General features: G+C 42.6%; 1 protein-coding gene across 2 annotated transcripts; it reads right to left on the reverse strand.

Moving 5' to 3' along the window:
- Positions 1-563: 563 nt before the first annotated feature.
- On the reverse strand, positions 564-10,970 carry S1PR3 (sphingosine-1-phosphate receptor 3). 2 transcript variants are annotated; one of them, XM_031605468.2, is made up of 2 exons: positions 10,556-10,970; positions 564-4,632 (listed from the first exon to the last, which is right to left on the reverse strand). In XM_031605468.2, exon 2 carries the CDS (start codon positions 4,449-4,451, stop codon positions 3,309-3,311), a length of 1,143 nt encoding a protein of 380 aa, XP_031461328.1. In that variant the 5' UTR covers positions 4,452-4,632; positions 10,556-10,970; the 3' UTR covers positions 564-3,308. The 2 variants fall into 2 exon arrangements, with proteins under 2 accessions (XP_031461328.1, XP_089987825.1); XM_090131699.1 differs by lacking the exon at positions 10,556-10,970 and adding an exon at positions 9,500-10,532.
- Between the last annotated feature and the right edge of the window lie 10,571 nt (positions 10,971-21,541).

Here is a 21,541-nt window from a genome sequence, read left to right on the forward strand (position 1 = left end):
TTCAGGCAACGCTACATCCAATGCTACAGTTCCTTAGTGCAAAATGTTCTGTTCCTTTTCCATGGATGTTGCAGCCAGTGCAGTGGGCCCTCAAAGCAGATAAGGTCAGAGAGCAGATCTGCTCCCAGAACAGAGGCAGAGCTTTTTTGCTCCCCCCCCACCCCCCCTACCTTAAATGGTTGGGATTTCAATTTCTTTTGCAATCTGGGAAGAAAAAAAAAAAAAATCCCAATTCATGAAATAGAATGAATGAAATATGACTCTGCTTTACAGTTTTTGTTCCATGTAAAACCAATAATGAACAAAGACTAATTCAGATTTCTGGCAGACTCAAATCAGCCAAGATATAAAGAAGTTTGGATTCTACACAGCATTTTAAGGAACCTTATAAAATTTTAGGGGGATAGAGCTACTTCCTGCTTGTTAAGGATCCATAACTTTTAAGCCCTTGATTTATCCTACTCCAAAATTTTGCTACAAAATCTTCCCAAATCTGTGTTTAACCTAATCCTGTACCCACTGAAGAAGGATCAGGAATTTTATTTTATTTTTTACCAGTATTTTGTAGATTTTATTATCACTGTTCTGTGAAAAAGCATGAGTATTAAGAACCTGCTTCAAGTATGCCTGGGCAATGAAATCTTCCCCACTTTCCAACTTCCTACCCTTAAAAACAAAACTTAAAAAACAAAAACAAAAACCTCCCAAAATAAGAGAGAAAGTGGAGTGAGAGTTGTGGGTTTTTTTGTTTTTGTTTTTGTTTTTAATTATTATTGACATATAATGATGTCTCCCAACAGTTGCTTGTATTGCTTGTATCATGCATCAACTAACAGCAGCTAAGGCTAGTATCCAGATGTCACAACTCATACTTACAGGCATGTTTCCAGATTTTGGCTACTGAAATTTTTATTTTTCACTTAAATATGGAATATCACATAACATCATAACACAATGTGAGGTTGATGTGGAACAGCCACCATGTTTTCTTCATCAGCTGTCCTGTCTTTTCAGACTTTCTCATTTACAAAAAGCAAGAAATGCTGCCACATGCCACCACTTCATAAGCTAGCACTTTAGAGCACATTAACATTTTAGCAGGCAGTTTCCAAACAGGTAACTTCAAGGCAGATCTTCAAGACTGAAAATACATACAAATAGCACTGTAGCATCTCAGAACTTAAGCCACAACAATACAATATTGTCAGTTTTATTTGTAAAAAAACCTACAGAGTTGCTGACCTCGTCCATATCTGCAGTTTATGCTCCTGTTCATGGTACGCTTTGTTTATCTGGTTCTTTCTCTCTATATGCCCTGTGTTATACCATTTTTGGTAGAAGGTATTCATACTTACTACTCTCTTTCACAGTTTGTTCAAATGCAGTCTATGCTCTTTGTTCGTACACTTCATTAAAAGGAAGAAAACATTTACAAGTACACTGCTAACTTGTAAAGATAATCACAATGCAAACCTCCACATTTTAAAGGCATTACATCACTTCTGCACTGTACATGCTTGGAAAGTCTTAATGCTGTTGATAATGATTAAGATCAGACTCAAGCTAAGGATGAGCTCCTACAAGTTATTAATTAAAAAAGCCTCAACCTCTTCTGATAGTACTTAAGGTGATGTGTGGTTTGAGGCATTAAACAGGAATCTTCAAAAGAGTCCAAGAAAGTTAGATGTTTTCACTGAGAAGTAATCTGAGTATTTCCCTTCCACTGAAGGGAAAGCCTACACCAAAGCCTCTAGATGTAAAGTAACTGGATGGAAGTACCACAGGCCACCTCTCTGGGAATATAAACTTATGATTATGAAGTCCTTATATAGTCCTTATATATAAGACTTCTGCTTATGAAGTCCTATCTACTCTAGGTCTTAGGTTTTAGTGATGCCAAACAGCATCCTATACTGAGGCTGGTAAGGCAGTGTTAAACTACAAAGGTGTTTTCATAGAGGTTTTCTGGACCAGCCCCTCAAAAGGATGTTTGTGAGGGTCCTCAAAAGTTGGAAGGTCTTCCAAAGTGAATGGGCTTTCATTCCAGATCCAAGGCAGAGTCTGGTATAAACTGAGAGATGCTGTTCAGCATGACTCTGTTGTACTACATCTTCCCTCCTGTATCTACAAAAGTGCTCAGAGACGATAGAAGCATTATGTCCACTGCCAGAAAATGGGATCTCATCCTACTGGTGGGGCCTCTTCCCAAGAAGAATTTATTTCACAATCCCATGCTATGATAGCGCCCAGAGGGAGAACAAAGAACTCCACAAGAACCAGGCTGTGGTTCACTGCTCTCTGAAATGATACATCTCTGCTTCAGAAACTAAAGAATCTCAGCTTAGGTAGTGCATTCACAAGGTACACAGGTTTACATAGGTTTTGCATGCATTTTTAAATACACTAAAAATAGTAAGTAAAAATATATGCATTGAAATAGTACACACCCTTGATTTATGTATGGTTGGGTCACATTTTAACTGCTTTAAATAGCAAACATATATAACCTCTCACAATAGTTATTTACTACTGCATGCTTAAAATAAATTGTGAAATGTCAGTGACAACTGTCATGTTGTCTTTCATTAAACATGAAAAGTTTGAGCAACAGTGGAAACAAAAATAATGCATTGATATGGCATCAAAGTTTGTTAGTTTAAAGCTACTACTTCATGTATTTTAAAAATCCCCTTTGGAACACATCTACCAATTACTATAATTTGTCATCTTATACTCTATACTACAATATAATGTTTAAAATACAGTTAACTCTACCAGTCAATGACTTTTTAATAAGGTATTGTACAAATATACAGCTATTTATACCAGATACAAGTAAGGCCATTAACATAACAGCAAGATACATAGACAGAATTATAATCCCCAATATATGGAATGAGCTTTTCTCTGAGTCAGCCAAAATCAGGCTCACTGTTTAATTATCAGCAGCGTTTAGTGAATGATAAAGTTTTATTTATTTTGTGAACATTTAGTGAATGTAACAGGTTTTACTGATGCCCTGAAGGATCAAGTGGTGTTCAATACAGTTTCACAATGTAATGCCATCATGGTCACAGTGTCAGTAGATGTGCATGGTCTCTGAACTGGCTGTTGAGTAGCGTGAAAAGTTTTTTTCTGGATCAGATGCCTTACTGAAAGACACGCAAAGCAAATGACTGTTGATGATGAAGTCCTTAAAGTTAAATAATTGTTTAGTGTTTCCCCCTAAAATTTAAGTGCACAAGTAGTTAAACTACACTTGTAGTTTAATTCTAAACCACAGAAAGGTCCTTGTCTTGAGGAGTATTTTACTTACAGAAGCTTCCATTGTAAAATGAAGATTCATGTTTCCCAATGACACGTGAGGGAATGCTCATCTGTGGGAAATCATCCTTTGGCTTCTGGGTGTTGCTGCTGCTGGATTTACTTCGGCTGTGATCTGGTGTGGGCTGAATAGGCAAAGATCTAGCTGCCCTGGATCTCACTAGGCAGCCACAAACAAGGCGAAAGAAAGCTCGACGCATTTCCTTACTAGCCAAAGTATAGATAATAGGATTCATTGCAGAATTGATGACAGCCAGAGCTATAAACCAGTTGGCTTTGAATAGGACAGAGCACTCCCTGACTTGGCAGGCCACATCAATAAGGAACAGAATGAACAGTGGTGACCAACAGGCAATGAAGACACTAACAACGATCACAACAGTCCTAAGGAGTGCCATGGACCGCTCTGAGTTGTTGTGGTTAGTGACATTACGGCTGCTGGACTTTACCAGGATGTAGATGCGTGCATAAAGGATAACAATGGCTACCAGAATGGCTATGAAAATACTGATGCAGAATACAACATACTTCTTGGAGTAAAGAGGCAAAATTGTTGAGCAATCTGGCAAGTTGTTTATACAGTTCCAGCCAAGGATGGGCAAGGCTCCCAAGGAGATTGAAATAAGCCAGCAGGTTCCAATGAGAAGGAACACTCTATATTTTTTATTTGCATCATAAGGCCTCATCTTAATCATTGTCAAGTGTCGTTCAATAGCTATTGCTAATAAGCTGAAGGTGGAGGCTCCTAACGCAACGAACATACTGCCTTCCCTAATAAACCAAATTGTGGAGGACAAGCTCAGAGTTTTCTTCCCAGACATAAGAATGTTTACTTTGTAAACAATCCCAGCTAAAAGATCACAGAGAGCTAGATTGCCAATGAAAAAGTACATGCGGTTGTGAAATTTATTGTTTTTCCAAATGGCAATCAACACCATCAGATTTTCCAGGACTATGAAACTACATAGGATCAGAAATGCAACAGTGGTAAAGTCTATGTTATCAGTTGCCTTCTCCCTCAGAATAAGCTTTCCTGTGTAATTATAATGCAGTACAATAAGAGAGTCCATTTCCTCATTTCCTTCAGTACCAACAACAGCAGCAGGTATCACAGTAACTGTTGACATAGTCTCTTAGCTGCTGTTGGATGTTTCTTCTTTAATGTCACGAGAATTTAGTTCCAGTAATTTTCCACAAGAGGGAGATCAAGCCACAATCCTCCAAGTTCTCCTCTGGGCAGGTAGTGGATATTCCCAGATCCAGCGAGTCTCTCATGTTAATTTGGGAAAACAGCTAAGAAATCAGGTTCTGAAAATAAAAACAAATGCAAAATAAATCTCACTGTCATCACACATCACCCATATAGCCTGTGTGACTGCTCAAGCTGTAATACAGGCCCTGTATCCAAGAGGGATGTTGGCTACAATGGAGTTCTGAGGTCACACATATATCAAGTTGGTGGAAAAGGAAGCCATAGGTCTTGCTTCTCATGGGTGCAATTCTGCTATGGAAATATGATACCAACTGTTGGTAAGTGTTTCAAGTCCAAAAACAAACAAAAACATAAAACAAACAAACAAAAAAAACCAGGAGTATTGCTAATAAGCTGAAGGTGGAGAAGTATTAACAAAAGCTCCCAGTAAGCCTATGTGCACCATAACTGGTGCAATCTCAGAAAGACCGAAGTGTGTGTGGCACTGCCAAAACACCACCCCATCTTCATTGCCTGAGCAGTAGCAAGGCAAAATTATTGCTTTTTAGTTTTCCATAGAGATCTAAAGTAGCAAAGAATCTAACAAAGCATCAAATTTTGACCACTGTGCACACTGCCAATGCCTAAAATAGCTTCCCACACTTAACAGTACCGAAACTGTGCTACTTGCAATTAAGGAGACACTCTGAAAGCCATTCATCACAAAGCTAACCCTACTTCAAATTCAAATTAGTTGACCTACAACTATCATTTTTTAAACAAACATAGCCAATCACATCTTTTGATCACTTTTTTTTCTATGCTGTGTATGCAACACATGCATATGCATAAAACAGAATCAGAATAGTTTTGGTTGGAAGTGATCTCTAAAGATCATCTGGTTCCAACCCTCCAGCCCTGGGCAGGATTGCTACCTACCAGATCAGGCTGCTCGTGGCCCCATCCCACCCGGCCTTGAACAACTCTGGGGATGGGGCATTTAGAGCTTTTCCGGGCAGCCTGCGCTAGTGCCTCATCACCCTTTGAGTAAAAAACTTCTGCCTGATGTCTAACCTAAATCTCCCCTCTTTTAGTTTAAAGCCATTCTCCCTTGTTGTTTCACTATTAGATTATGTAAAAAGTAGGTCCCCCTCCTGCTAATAAAATCCTTCATTGTTGCCCCTGGAAGGCAACAATGGGGTCTCCTTTGAAGCCTACTCTTCTTAAACAAGCCCAATTCCCTCAATCTTTCCTTGCAGGAGAGTTGCCCTTTGATCATCCTCGTGGCCCTCTTCTGGACCTGTTCCAATAGCTCCCCATCTTTCCTGTATTCAGGATACCAGACCTGGATGCAGAACTCCAGATGGGGCTTCACAAGGGCAGAGTAGAGGGGGACAATGACCTTCCTCACCCTGCTGGCCAGCCCTCCTTTGATGCAGCCCAGAATAGAGCCCCAGCTGCAAGCACACACTGCTGGCTCACGTACAGATTTTCATCCATAAGGACTTCCAAGTCTTTCTCTGCAGGGCTGTTATCAATGAGCTCTTCTCCCAGTCTGTACTCATATCTGAGATTGTCCTGAGCCACCCTGCACTTGTCCTTGTTGAACCTCAATAGGTTTATCTGTGCCCACTTTTTGAGCCTGTATAGGTCCCTCTGGATGGCATTCCTTCCGTCTGCTACATCAACTGTACTACTCAGCTTGTGTCATCATCAAACCTGCTGACAGAGCACTCGATCCCACTGTGATGAAAAGGACTAGATCCAAGATGGACCACTGGAGGACACCACTCATTACTGTTCTCCACATGGACATAGAGCCATTGTATGTATACAAGACACTGATTTAAGATTTTTCTTTTTTAAATACTATAATGACCAGTCTTGTTCCAATTCTGTTCTTCAAATGGAGACTTAGATTAATTGCAGCATTTTCCCATAGACTTTGATATGATGCATTTTCACAGCAGATTGATTCTCCTACCTCTTTTTTGCACTGCCATGCATAAGTATTGGAAGAGATCTGCAAAGCTTTATAAAAATATCAGGCGGTGACAGAAGCACTTAATACTCTACCGAAATGTGACAGGCACTGCACACTTCAATGAGAATCAGTGCTCATGCCTCAAATGCATGCAGTAAGGTTGAATGGATAGCCAATTTTTCAGTTCAGCTACCAAACGAGGATGAAGACAAGAACAGAACTGGTTCCATTGGAAGCAAATTTGTGTGGTTTTTTTTATTCAGGAAAAATAGGAAGATAAAATTTCTGCTACATGGGAGGTCACTTTCTATTGCTCCGCCCTCCCCCTAGTGTAACTTAATTTTAGGAATTTATGAGAGCTAGAACTCATATATATATATACTATTTACAAAATGGCCATGAGTATTTCCCAAACATGTGAAAGGCACTTTCAAAAGAAGGCCATCAAGAGATGAATTAGAGATTTCAGCCTCAACAAGTACACCAGCAGTTTTCAACCTCTGACCTATACAGTGCAAGGACTCTCTTAATTATTCTACATAATTGAGGTATGCAGGCTTACTGTCAGTAGGCTTACGCTTAACACTGGAGTGTATGTACTTTCACTGGAAAGCACACAGGTTTCTGAAGATCACAAAAGCTCCTGAGTCACCGCTATTCCAGCATATCATTTTTGACACTTGAGAAGTGGAAGTGGAATTTGAAGTGCCTTGTAGAAGACAGGAGGAGCAAAGCAAGTCCCAGTTGAATGTAAATGGAGTAAAGGATGACCCAACTCATTTTTCCCACCCTCCCTTTTCCTGGATTCTCTCCTTCAGAAAAGAATGAACCTGACAAAAGCTTATGGTGACATGACATAATTTCATTATTACATTCAGAATATATCAAAATGATTGTCTGAGAGAGTGATTTTTTATTATTATTTGCCCATTCTAGTCTCTATGTCCAAAATGCTTTGGTGGAGAGAACCACAGGGAGAGGATATGCAGGAAGCACAGTTATCTCTTGTAGCTATAAGTCTTTTTCTCTCTGAAGATGGCAATCCCCTCATTCATTTCTTCTGATCTGAACTGGGCCCACAAGTTCTTGACCCTTTTTCTAAAGCATGAACAGCAAAGCTCTGAGCTTCACCTCAGCCAAGGTTCAATCTAATTGTAATTCAGTTAAAATCTGCACACTTATCACAGACTATCACAGTCTTTCATTGTATTGACTTACAACAAAATGCCACTGTTCATATGAATTGCAAAGTGCTTGTCACTGTACAATAAACAATTATATTTGATTAGAAAAGTATTCATTAATGACAACTTAACTAGCATCAGACTGCTTGAGAGAATTGTACTGAGTGCTGTTACAACACCACATACAACAAAATGCATGTTTCTGTAAGACTTTTCCAAGCAGAGATATTGTACTCTTCTATCACAGAGCAAATGCCTCCTTGTGGACACGATGGCCAAATCAGTGTTCAAATGAAGGAACAATGCCAAGAACCACAGCCAAGTGGAGCACAATTCAGCTGCCTCTTTTCCAGCCTGTTCTGAGGATGGAAGGAGCAGCCGGGAGAGAAGCGTGGCTGTGAGCATTGCAATCTGCCCGTGCTGGCAAACCTTCTTGTCCACTGCTACATTTTATGATTTTAGTAGCTGTTAGTGTTTTCTCTTGCAGAGGTCCAAGATCCTATAGGGTCATGCACCCTTCCAAGTTGCAGTAGAGATCACCACCACAGATGATGTTCCCAGAGTCTGATGGGGTACATATTGCCTCCCACTTGGAAAGGTCAATTCTCCGTGGAAGTCAATAACTCTCAGTTCTGCCCCCTGGTACATCTCTACTACTCTTCCCAGACATAGTAATAGCACAGGGGGGGAAGCTGGGCTCACCACAGGTAAGTCTAGGTAAGGCTGCTGAGGACAACCTGCAGTTTTCCTCCGGGACTGTGTAACTCCCAGTACCAGGAGGCAGTAGGGAGCTGATGACAAGACAGGGGTCTGTCTTGGGACCGGTGCTCTTTAATATCTTTATCAATGACATCGATGATGGAATTGAATGCACCCACAGCAAGTTTGCTGATGACACCAAGCTGAGTGGTGTGGTTGACACGGGGGAAGGATGGGATGCCATTCAGAGGGACCTCAAGAGCGGCTAGAAAGGTGGGCCCGGGTGAACCTGCTGAGGTTCAACACGGCAAAGTGCAGAGTTTTGCACTTGGGCCGGAGGAATCCCAGGCATCCATACAGACTGGAAGGAGCAGTCCTTGAGAGCAGCCCTGTGGAGAAGGACCTCAGGGTCTTGATAGATGAAAAGCTAAACATGAGCCAGCAGTGTGCTCTTGCAGCTCGGAAAGCAAATGGTATCCTGGGCTCCATCAGAAGAGGACAGGGCCAGCAGGGACAGGGAGGTGATTGTCCCCCTCTACTCTGCTCTTGTGAGGCCCCATCTCGAGTACTGCATCCAGGTCTGGAGCCCATGTACAAGAAAGACAGAGAGTTGTTGGAGAGGGTCCAGAGGAGGGCCACAAAGATGATCAAGGGACTGGAGCACCTCCCCTATGAGGACAGGCTGAGGGAGCTGGGTTGTTCAGTCTGGAGAAAAGAAGGCTGTGGGGTGACCTCATTGCAGCCTTTCAGTACCTAAAGGGGGCCTATAAACAGGAAGGGAATCAACTCTTTGAAAAGGTAGATAACAGCAGGACAAGGGGAAATGGTTTTAAGTTGAAGGAAGGGAAAGACTTAGGTTGGATATCAGGGAGATTGGTGAGGTACTGGAACAGGCTGCCCAGAAAGGTTGTGGATGCCCTGTCCCTAGAGGTGTTCAAGGCCAGATTGGATGGGGTCCTGGGCAGCCTGGTCTAGCATTAAATGTGAAGGTTGGTCGCCCTGCATGTGACTGAGGGGTTGGAGATTCATGATCCTTGAGGTCCCTTCCAATCCTGGCCATTCTGTGATTCTGTGATAATGCAGACTCCCAACACCCTTTCACATTTTGCAACATACCTCTGTTCTCAGCAGGCATTCTGCTCAGAGACCCACAGGGAGTAAAGGGCTTTCGCCATCTCATGAGTCACTGTGCAATTTACAGCAGCAAAAATAAGAAATATGAATTTTCAAAACACTGAGCCAAACAATTTTCATGATAGCCCCAAGTCAATCTTATATAACGCAAGTGAAAACGACTTAATACACTGCTCCTTACATTTCCCTTCAGAACACAATAAAATGCAGTAAAGTTTCAGACACCCACTGCAAGTCATCTGGATTCTGTATTTTCCTACCTTCCAATCATCCATAAAAATACATGCCCAAATGGACCAGAGCCCCCTTCACCACCACCACACACATTCCTGTTCTTCCTTGTCTTCCACACATTGCCATATGCTTTGGCCACAAACAACAATTTTCAGAAAAGCCTTTCAAATTCCCTTTCAAAAAAGGGAAACACAAGAATGTATATTCATAGCCAAACCTTTGTATATTTTAAAGCCTTCATAGTTAAATGTGTGTAATTTCTCTGGCACACTCTGGCAGTGTGTCAAATTTAGTCAAATTTAAGAAAAGGCTTTTAAGAACAGCCATGCTCAATGTAAACAGCATCGAGACAACAAACATCTGCTGCAAAACAATGTCTTGGACAACTCAAATAAATTTTAAAATAATTATGTTTTTGAAGTGAATGTTCTGGCAGTTTATGGCCTTTAGCAAATGGTTACTTTTTGGCTTTGAAAGTCAGACATCCGTTTGCATTCTGTAATCCCGAATAGCACACGGGCACCTCGCAGTCCCGTCCAGTTTTGTTCCTGCATGTAAGCACGCTAAAAGAAGGCATATTCACTTCTTCCCCCCCCTGCCGGCCCCTGCTGCTCTCGACTTCTTCCTCCCACCCCCAAAAAATCAGCACTCAGTTCGCAAACTCTAATTTCTCAGCAACTCGAACTTCCAGGGGAAGGATGTGACAAAGCGCTCGTTGGAGCCGTCCGAGTGCAACCCCGACAGCTCCGGAACGCTCGCAGAGGACCGGCGTCCCCTAACCCCGGCGCTCGGCGCGCCACTCACCGCTCCGCCGCTCCGCGCCGCATCCTGCGCTCGCCGCCTTCTGCAACTTTCCAGCTCCGAACAGGAGCTCCCTGGAGGCCGGACAGGGGATTCACAGCCCTCACCCACTGTCGCACCGACGCCGGACAGAAGGCCGTCCCGCGGGGAACAGTACCTGCCTCCCTCCCCCGAAGCTCAGTGGCAGCAGCTCCCGAGCTCGCGGGCTACGCTGGGCCGGGCCGGGCCGGGTCAGGTCGGGCGGGGCTGAGATGGCCGCAGCCCTTCCCCGCCGGCGCTCCCCGCCGGCCCGGAGCCGCCCCGGCCGGCCGGCCCCCTCCTCAACCCCGAGCTCTGCCCGCCTCCTCCCGCCCCCGTCCTGTTCTGCCTGTCCCGATGTCAGTCTGTCTACGGAGACAGGCTGGGCGTGGAACAATAGCAGTGAGCACCGAGAGAGAAGAGCGAGGCAGCAGGGCCCGCTGCGGAGTGTTTTTGTGGACCATCTAAATGCTGTTGGAGGGAAGAAGGGGAGGAAATTTTGGGTAGTTCTTACTCATCTCGAATTATTAACATGTTCAGGTGAGGCTCACCTTTCCTGCAGCTGCCCTTGATTTTATTGTGCCTGATAATCAGCGATCGGCGGAGAGGGTTGGCACCAAGTGAAAGGCACATTTAGAAATTCCAAGCAAAAATTGTGGAGGTTTTACACTGAACTGCCGATTACAGTAGGCCCTTCGCAAAGTACATCTTGGCAGAAGTATTGATTGAATAGAAGTATCTCGAGGATAGCAATAGGCATGCAGATTGCTCCAGTGCTGGAAGCTATACTTCTCAAAAGAAGTTGAAACTGGTGTCCTAGAGTGTCTTAATTTACTCCGATTTGTAAAGTACCTGTTGGTACTGCGAAGTGTCCTGTCAGAAAGCAAAATCTTGCTGTCAAGAGTGCATACAGTGAGCAGGAGCAGTGCAGCAGCACTGTTGAGGGCAGGCAGGCCTCCAGGCTGCGCAGTGCCTTAGTGATGTTCTCAGCTCAGCATCATCGCACTGATACTCATGCCATGGTTTCAGCTGTCAAGTTGCCTGCCCCACTGCTCTGGTTAAAGTCCTAGAAGAAAGCAGAACTGAGGTCTTAAAAGCCAGAAGTTTACACAAAGCTGATGAAACAGAATACATGGCAGTTTTCTGTCACTTTTTTTAATCTATGGGAGACGATTAATAAAACATTTCTGGGTAGGACCTTGGGAAATAAGAACTACAGATGACTGCAGACTGTACAGAGTAAAGAAGACTGGTAAAAACGCTTTGAAGCCTCTAGGTCCAGTCTGTGTGGCCCTACCTAGCTGCAGTGAGAGTGGTGCTGGCCTGACTTCTGCGTCTTTCCATCTCTCATGCTGTTTGAGGTCTGCTCAGTTCTGTGGAATGTAAGTTCCCTCCACACTACTTAGATGCACACACCACTTCTTACAGCAAAGGGGACTCCAAGCCTGTGGGCTGGGGCTTTCTTGTACCATGGGAAAGCCTTGTCCAGCAGTTTCCCTCCAAATGACCCCAGGATGCTCTGCAGTCCCCATGGAAGCCACTTTCCACATGCTGCAAAGCCCAGTTCTGGCAGAGATGTTTTGGTAAGGACCTCTTTGCCTTGCTCTCAGATCTGTTATTATTCCTTATCCTTTCCTCTGTATCCTTGTTTTTTCCTTCAGTAACTTTTTTATACTTTGAGAGAGGAGCTAGAAGGAAGAGCCTTGCTGGTTAGAGTCAGGAATCTGCCACAGGAAAGGTTCTTTTGGCAACAGTAGCTGGAGGTTCCAAGCCGGGCCTTGCTGTCTGCAGTGGATTTGGTGTGACTCCTCAGTTGGCCCTGCCACCAACTTGTGAGGGTGTAAGTAGACAGGGCCCACAAGAGGACAAGGAAACTGCCCTTCACTGCAGAGCGCTGTGCTTGGGAAGTACTGTATATGTGGTGCAGACCAGATATTACGGAATGTTGATGTTTGGCATCCCAAACCCTTCTTCTGCCAACAAAGCACCTTGAATAGTATGATCCCAGCAGTAAGCACAGGGGACATTATACCCCTGCTCTCCCCTCTGGAAGGCAAGGAGGCAGACAGCAGGATGGTGCAGTGCAGGCTGGAGGAGCCTCCCAGGAGCAATGAGTGGAGAGAGGTCCTCAAGCAGATGCTGTCCGGGATTTTCCTGGGATAATAAGTCATATCCCAGCAGCTCTTCACAACAACCCTCTGAGAGCTCAGCATGGCCTTCTGGTTCATTTCTGAACATTGTGCAACAGCCTGAAAGGCATGCTTACAAATAGTTTTCCAAGAAGCTCTCGACCTTGTTGAAGCACTCTTAAAAGAAATGGCATATTTATGGGGTAAATTATTAGCAATCAGGTAAGAAACAGAAAGCAATGGCAAGGAACAATGGTCAGTTTCCATAGCAACAGGAATTTAGCCACTGAATTGCCCAGCAATGTGGAGTCTATTCTGACCTGGCAATTCATGAGTAGCTGGGTGAATAGGATGCATAATGGGAGAGCTGCATTTGCTGATGTTACTGGTACTCAACAGCTAAACTAAAACTGTTGACGAAAAGATTCCGGACCCCAAAGGTCTAGAGTGACCTGCTGATAAAGTGATGTGTTCAGTTCCAGACTGCTAAGTGAAACATAGGAAAAAACAACTGTATTTATACATGCACAAATTTGCCTGAAGTGTTAGCACTCAGGAGGGATGTAATTGCGGATAGTTACTTGAAAACACTGTACACTCATTAACTCTAAATGGGAAACTAAGTGTTAGGAATGATGAGGTAAGAAATGAAAGTCAGAGCATATCTCTGGTTGCTTCACCTGTACACTGTAATATTACCATATTAGTGCCATGTATTACACATACCTTAGTTAGAAATCCTCATGCAGATCTGTCACTGATTTAATTTCCTGATGTTCCTGAAGTAATGCTTCATAACTTGGAAAATTAATCATCTATTTTTTATTTGATTGGTTTAATATATAAACAAAACGTGAGCAGAGCAATCTAAAAAAAAATTGCGGTTAAAAATAAAAGGACACTTACCTAATTATAATATAACTTATTATAGCTGTCTGCTTTTGACTGCAGCTGAGTTTATCTTTTTGTATTAGCAAGATACATTATGCATTTTTATGTTTTGGTAATGAAGTTCTGCAAAATATTTTTCTTTGTAACATTGGTTCTTTACTTGTTTCTGTGCTTAAAAGCCAAGCTCAAACCCAATATTGTTTAATTCAGAAATGGTTACTAGAAATATGAAATATTAAAGAAAAACAAAGAAAAAGAGTATTAATTTGGAATGCTGTTGAGCCATAATCCTCAGGGACCAAAACATATTTGGTTACTGCATCAAAGAAGTTATCTATCAATCACAATAACATAAAAGAAGATTCTGGATGCTTCAAAAATTATAACTTCACATCCTTATGCACTTTTTTGTCATGGCTATACATTCGTTGAACTATTTTGATTTTCTCTATTAGTTTTAAATATCTGTGCCCTCCTTTCTTATTCAACAGTAAATCTGGCATGCTGACCCTGTAAGTACACTGTACGAATGACTGAGGCCATGATCCTGCTGCTCTAACATTTCTAACCCACTTTGCTTGAATCACAACATCTCATAATGTGTTTTGAGTTCATATATTTAAAATGGGGATTTTTAGAAAATAGTATTGTGAGTCAGAGCATCTGAAAATATTAACATTGCTTTAATATACAATTTTGGAGTTTGTCTTAGGGGTGATAAATACAGTAACCAAGGCATCCATCTCTAACACTCACATCTGCTTTCTGTTCCCCCAGATCAGTACTTGGGAATGACAAAAAGGGAAATGATTAGACTTTTCAAAAAGGGAAACGATTAGACTTTTCACAAGCTGAATGTAAATGCATATGAAGGCTGTAGGTTTAGAAGCACTTTTTACTTCACCTATTTTGTGTAACTGCAGTGGCACTTCTGAGTGCTCCTACTCCCCAGGCTGCCTTTGGGGTGTCCCATTGGCCATGGGCGGTGCTGAGCCCCAAAAGGGTGGACAAAGCATGACTGAGGCACAGTGCCTGCTGCCAAGTGCATGGGTGTAGCACTGTGCACACTGTTTGTCATGCACAGTGACAGGCTTCATTCACTAAAGCATCACTGCTTTGCATCAGGGAAGGATGCAGCTGTTTAGATCAGGCATCCTGATGGCCTGGGAAGAATGAAAAAACCACAGAATGAATATGGCAACATCTGGATTCCTGGTGCATGTTGCTTGGTGCTCTCCTGGCACAGCAGAGAAGCACAAAGCAAGGTAAGTTAGTTTTCACTTGAACTCATTCTGAAAAGATGAATAATCTGTTTTGCAATGCTGAAAGAAATGGTTTTGTGTAATAATGATGCTTAATGTGCAGTATTTAAGTATCATGGTACTCGGGGCACTGATTTTCCAGCCCTACTTCAGCCCTGCTGAATTAAGCTGCCCACAGCTCTCTGTTTTACTGTCTTCCAGGAAGTGTTTACCTCCTCCATGTCAGTCTGTGGTTTAGTTGATAATCCTCCATTCTAAGGGACTATGACAGCTGTTCAGGCAGGTAACTGTAGCCATAACTCTGTTAATGTTTGGGAACCTGGAGAGGGGCTGCTCCACTGAGGACCGCCTCATGGTGCCAGACCCTGATCCATACATCTGAACAGGACTGGTCACAGGGCCCCAGCCACTGTGTGACCACCACCACCCCAGGCACAGCCAGGGGATAATGGGAAGTGTGGCTGGAGATGGTCCCACTGCAGCCTGCCTGAGCCCAGGGTGAGGTGAGGTGCCCAGCTCAAGCTGAAATATGATCCCTGGTCCAGGCAGGGACTGTGAAAAAGATATCACAGCTGTGAATGTCTGGGTCATAAGAATGATATGGCCTACCCCAGGGCCTTGACATTTAGTCCTCTGTGCTGAACTCTATGAGGAATCCATGAATCAGAGTTCTGCAGTACTCCATGCTTAAAGATACTGCAGTTTTGTCCTATGTCAAGTTCACTCAATTAACAACTGATCTTTCCACTAATGCAACTCCAAAATTCTCTCAAAGCATACCCTGGAAAATACAGTCCAAGCTGCATGCTGAGACTCATAAGCAATGGCCTATTCTACGTGAAGGGATTGTATGTCTGATTATATCTGCACAGTAACCAGGGAGGACAGTCACCACTGACAGGGCATGTCAGTATCCACAAAGGAGAATCATAGCAGGATAGGTGGGACTCAACTGTGAAAATCTGACGCCTATTCTCTTTACACCGCAAAATTCTAGACAACTTGGCTTGACCTGAACAGTCCACACAGCAGTGGGTCATAAAGAAAGAGATTTAATATTCTCTGTACCGTAGCATACATGCAAGTGTGAGCAGTCTGGATCAAGGCCATATATACACCCCGTGAGACCTGCTTGGGAAGATTAGGACTCCTCATCAGCTAGTTTGCCATTTTCACAGTGGCCATGTGAAGTGGCCATAGGTAGAAGAGAGTGTAATGCAGAAGCCTTTCTATCTATTAGTAGTGTGCCAGGCTACTACTCAGTCAAAATCTGCATCTGGACTTGCATCTATATAGGCAGGGAGTTAATTGTAATATGTAATATGCAATATGTAATACAAAAATAGGTTAGTTGAGACATGGAAATGCTAGTGGTTTCTGTGATCTTATGCTCTTTGATTTAGTATGGAATGTCAAGGGGAAGTGTTTTACAGAGAGTGGTGAGGTGCTGGAACTGGAACAGGCTGCCTGGAGAGACTGTGGATGTGCCTCGTCTCTGGAGGTGTAAAGACCAGGTTGGATGGAGCCCTGGGCAACCTGGTCTAGTACCAGATCTGGAGGCTAGTGGCCCTGCCTGTGGCAGGGGGTTGGAACTTGATTCTTAGGGTCCCTTGCAACCCAAGTCATTCTGTGATTTTATGATTTTATGCTCGGACTGAGTGTAAGAAATTAGAAGAGAAGTGGAAGAAGGGAATAGAAGAAATTCTTTATTTTTTAAGAAGGTAATGGACCAGGTTTTCAAAGCCATTGAGAAATTTTGATTCCCACTGAGGATAATAGGGGTTGAGAATGCTCAGAAATGTCAAAAAATAGACGTCTGTATTAGCTTTATAATAATGACTCAAAATTACAATTAAAACAAATTGTAAAACAAATATTGTTCAGAAAAGAACCCTAGATCTCTCACAGAAACCCCTTAATGACCTCATATCTTCTCTTCAACATATGTTTCCCCTTACACTGAAGATAAATTCCTCTCATACTACATAGAATTCTTAAGAACTGTTATTATTTGATGAAACAAGAAGTTCCCCAGAATCCTTATGTGCCACTTCTTTGAATCAGCCCTTGAGAGCTTCTTAGAAGTTAATGGTGTTTTTTTTCCTATTCAATAGAATATGTAGGTTGAAACATCCCAGTAAATAATGGCCAGATTACAGTAGCCTGCAGATTAAGTAGAGGATCAGTTTGAGCAGTCCCATGTGCCTCAAATGGTGTCATTGGATTGAAAGGCACTGATGGCAGAAGAAGAACTTTAGGTGATTGAGGCTGCCCAAAATAATGTACACATACCCACATGATGCCACATCTGTATGTAAAATAATATCAAATTGCTTTAAAGATTTGAGTGTATTTTTTTACTGTTCCTCTTGGGTCTGTGTATGCAGTGCAAGTCTGTGCTGTGTAGTAACATCCACAATATAGCTTGGTTACTGGAAGCATTGTTTCTCTGGCATGAGACACTCCACTCTGCTAAGCAATGCATATTCTTAGGGGCATACTACTGCCTCTTCTGGACTGTCTCCCACATTTCTAAGGAATGGCTTTATGATTTTTGTTATTGGTATTCCACATCATAACATCATAACATCATGTACTGCACTGAGAATTAAAGAGTTAATGCTCCAATTCAATGGATTGTCAGTAGTTCTGGGTATACCTGTCTCAGAAGGGAAGAAGAACTACATACCCGAGAGGACTTTTCGTTTCTGTTTTTCCTGAGGGAAAGATAAAACTGTTTGCAGGTCATTAGATGTCCCCTTTTTTCCCTTCCTGCTTGTCTTTGTGTGTGCTCCTTAGCCGTCTCACCTTCAGCATTGGAGTAAGTCTTCTGGTTTTTGGGCACTCTCATTTAATTTGGTTTATTAGTCTCAATTCCAGTTATATTGTATTATATTGTGTTATCTTGTATTCTGATATCATATTCAGTAAATAAGTTTGTTTCTTCTCAGATTGTTGCCACTGTTTGGTCTTTAGGCCCATCTCCCTGCCATTTTTCCTTTCCCCCTCTACCACAGCATGGTCTGTGGGTCCCTCTGCCCCACTAGTCATGGAGTCAGGCTGAACCGGCTCATAACCAGTTGACAGATGTTAAAGAAAAACCTGTCCTTATTGCATTCTATACACATAAGTTGTTCTATTTACATGAAGCCATTCTCTGGGGCTGTTATATCATAGAATTATAGAATAACAGAATATCCTGATTTGGAAGGGACCCACAGGAAACACTGAGTCCAACTCCTGATTCCATACAGACCCACCCAAAACTGAAAACCTTATGTTGTCCAAATGCTCCTTGAGCATTTGGAGCCATGCCCATTGCCTACGGAGCTTGTTTCATGCCCAGTGCCCTCTGGTGAAGAACCTTTTCCTAACCTTCACCTGACCCTCTCCTGACACAGCTCCATGCTATTCTCTCTGGTCTTGTTGCTGTCACCAGAAAACAGAGCTCAACACAACCCCTCTACTACTGGCGTCTGGACGAGGAGCTGCGAGATATGGTTTAGTAGCTTGTGGTAGCAGTGGCAGCGTGAAGACGGTTGGACTAGGTGATCTTATAGGTTGTTTCCAACCTTGTGATTCTATGATTCTATGATACTACCTGTGAGAAGCTGTGGGCTGTCTCCCCTCAGTGTTCTCCAGGCTGAACAAATGAAGGGACATAGCTGCTCCCCCTACATATTGTTCTCTAGATTCTCCACCACCTTTATAGCCCTCCTTTGGACACTGATAATTTTATGTCCTTCTTATATCGTGGGAACCAAACTTGCACACAGTGCTCAAGGTAAGGCAGCCACAGAATGGAGCGGTTGGACAATCCCTTCCTTCAACCAGCTAGCAGTGCTGGGCATGAGGGACCTCATGTTGCTGTCAACCCAAACTCCCAGAACCCTTTCCATGGAGCTAATTTCCAGCCTCTCATCCCCAGGTCTGTGCATATACCTGGGGTTGCCCCATTCCAGGTGCAGAGTCTGGCACCTGTTCTTGTATTTGATGAGTGCCCAGTACTCCAATTTGTTAAGGTCTCTCTGGAAGGTCTCTCCACCCTCCATCCTGTTGAGAGCATCATTGACTACTCCTATTTTAGTATTGTCTGTAGTTATTTAGTATACAACCAACTCTTGTATCTATTGATCTGTACTAGCAATCACTACATGCCGTAAGAGTTTCCAGTCCATTTTGCCAGGATGACCTAAGAAAATTTTTTCACTAGGTTCTGTTAGCAGAGAATGCTATCCTTAAACTGTGATTAAGTCTGCCAGTCATCTCATTTTCTTTCATATATCACCTAACGATGCAAGCTGGGTAAGATATTGGTCTTTTTTTTTCATGCCAACAGAGAGATTCCTGCTGATATTGACAGTTTTTGTATTGTTTCTAAGTCTCCTTTTCATTTACAACTTCCCCTTTCTGTTCTTTTATTCTTCAGATTTTCAAGTGTTTCTCTGAAACTCAAGTTCTCCAGCTACAGTGTGTTCTTTTCCTATTCAATTTCTTGCATTAACTATTCCTATGTTTGTATATATTCCTATAGCTCTGCTTCCTTTTTTTTGAAATCTCTCTCATGAATCTTATTATGTCAGTATTCAAACTCTCCACAACTTCAACTTTTCAACATTCCTTTCATTTCGTAGAATCATAGAATCATAGAGTTGGAAAGGGTCTTTAAAGGCCATCTAGTCGAGCTCCCCTGCAATGAACAGGGGACGCCTAAATCTCAGTCAGGTTGCCTTCCACCCTGGCCTTGAAAGTCTCTAGGGTCAGGGCATCCACTACATCTCTGGGCAAGCTGTGCCAGTTTCTCACCACTCTTGTTGTAAAGAACTTCTTCCTTATGTCCAATCTAAATTTCCCCTTTTATTCTCTTTATCCTGTCTCAACAGACACTGCTAAAGAGTCTGTCCCCTTCTTTCTTACCCTTTTAGATATTGAAAGGCCACTCTCAGGTCTCCCTGCAGCCTTCTCTTCTCCAGGCTGAACAGTCCCAGGTCTCTCAACCTATCCCTGCTCGTGAGGTGTTCCACTCCTTGGATCATTTTTGTGGCTCTTTTCTGGATACAATCTGACAGGTCTATATCTTTCTTGTACTGAGGAAACCACATTTGGATGCAGTTCTCCAGATCACCTCACCCATCCTACTGGCCACACTTCTTTTGATGCAGCCCATGGTATGGTTGGCTTCAAGGGCATATTGCTGACTCCTGTCCAGCTTGCCATCCACCAGTACGCCCAAGTCCTTTCTGGCAGCATGGAGTTCCATCCTTACATCCTCCAGCTTGTACTGACAGTGGGGATTACCATGACCCAGTTTGAAGCCTGGCTTTGTTGAACCTCATGAGGTTCAGCACTACTTGAACCTGCATCTGTCTCTCCAGATGGAATCCTGTCCCTCAGTTATGTTGACTGAACCACACATTTTGGTGCCATCTTCAAACTTGCTGAGGATGCACTCGATCCTACTATTAATGTCATTGATGAAGATTTCTCTTAGCAGTTCATTTCTATGCTAAAAATATTTAAGTATCAGTGGGATAACAATATATAAAGCATCAGGGTTAATAAAAGTTAATATCTTGTCAGTTTTACTGCTACAGCTCATAACCTCGCAAGTGTCTGCCAGAGTGGGAACAACTTGCCTAAGCCTGCCAGTAACTATCATTGCTCATCTGCTGAGCTCATGGACATGTGAAGTAGGGCATGCCTTCTGCCTGAGGAAAATTATTATTCATAATAATTTTCCCCACCTCCAGAGGAAAATAAGAATGTGTGTGTCCATTTCTGGGATACTTTTGGAATAGTGTTATTTATGCCCCACCCATTTGCAAGCCTTATTTAGCCTAAATACACAGTTCAGTGGTTCTGGCGCAGCAAATCTGTAATTTGCATCTTCTCTGATGGTCATGTGGAGTGTGTGGATACAGTATCTTAAAAATGAAATCTTTTCAGTCTCAAGTGGATAACGGCATGCACAGGGTAGAGTTATGAAAAGAAGTGAACCTCCACACTGTCACCAGGACTATTAGCTCAATTGCAGTGTAACATATTTATATTAAAATCGCAAGTATATGTCTCAAAGTCTCTGAATTTTTGTTCTACTCTACTCAAGCTCAAATCTCTTTGTTACTCCCTACACTCACCATGTTGGGGTAGGAAAGAGGGTGAGCTCCAAGGCAGAGAACCAATTGCTGAGGGTATTTCTCACATTGACAGTTCAAGCTCAAGTAACAGGAAGACTCAGGAGTCTGCGTAGCTGTCAGAGAAACTCATACAACAAAATCCATAAGTCAGCATAAGATTCAGTTCAAAATGCATCAGATTTCTCTGTATTTTCTTAGATGCTCTTTCAGATTTCCCTAGTTGTATAAAGGCTTGTGAATCTTGCTGATGCTGATATTTTTTCTGAAAAGAACTCTCCATAAAAATTCCCTAAGTTATATGTAACAGAACATTTTACATGATCCGATGAAGATATAACAAGCTGTTTACATCTCATTCTAAGTGCTGCTTTATGCTTGAGGTATTTACTTCTTTTGGAAGTCCAAATAAGCTCCTGTAAGCTTCTGCAAGTGTCTGTCATTGTTCTATTTATTTCATCAAGAAGAGATCAGTTATTATTGTGCTATGTTTTTATTAGTATATAATTTCTCTATGTATCTTTATACTTTAGTAGCCATTTTCATTGACTAATG

This window comes from Phasianus colchicus, chromosome Z (assembly GCF_987193195.1).
Source record: "Phasianus colchicus chromosome Z, bPhaCol1.hap1.1, whole genome shotgun sequence".
NCBI lineage: Eukaryota > Metazoa > Chordata > Aves > Galliformes > Phasianidae > Phasianus > Phasianus colchicus.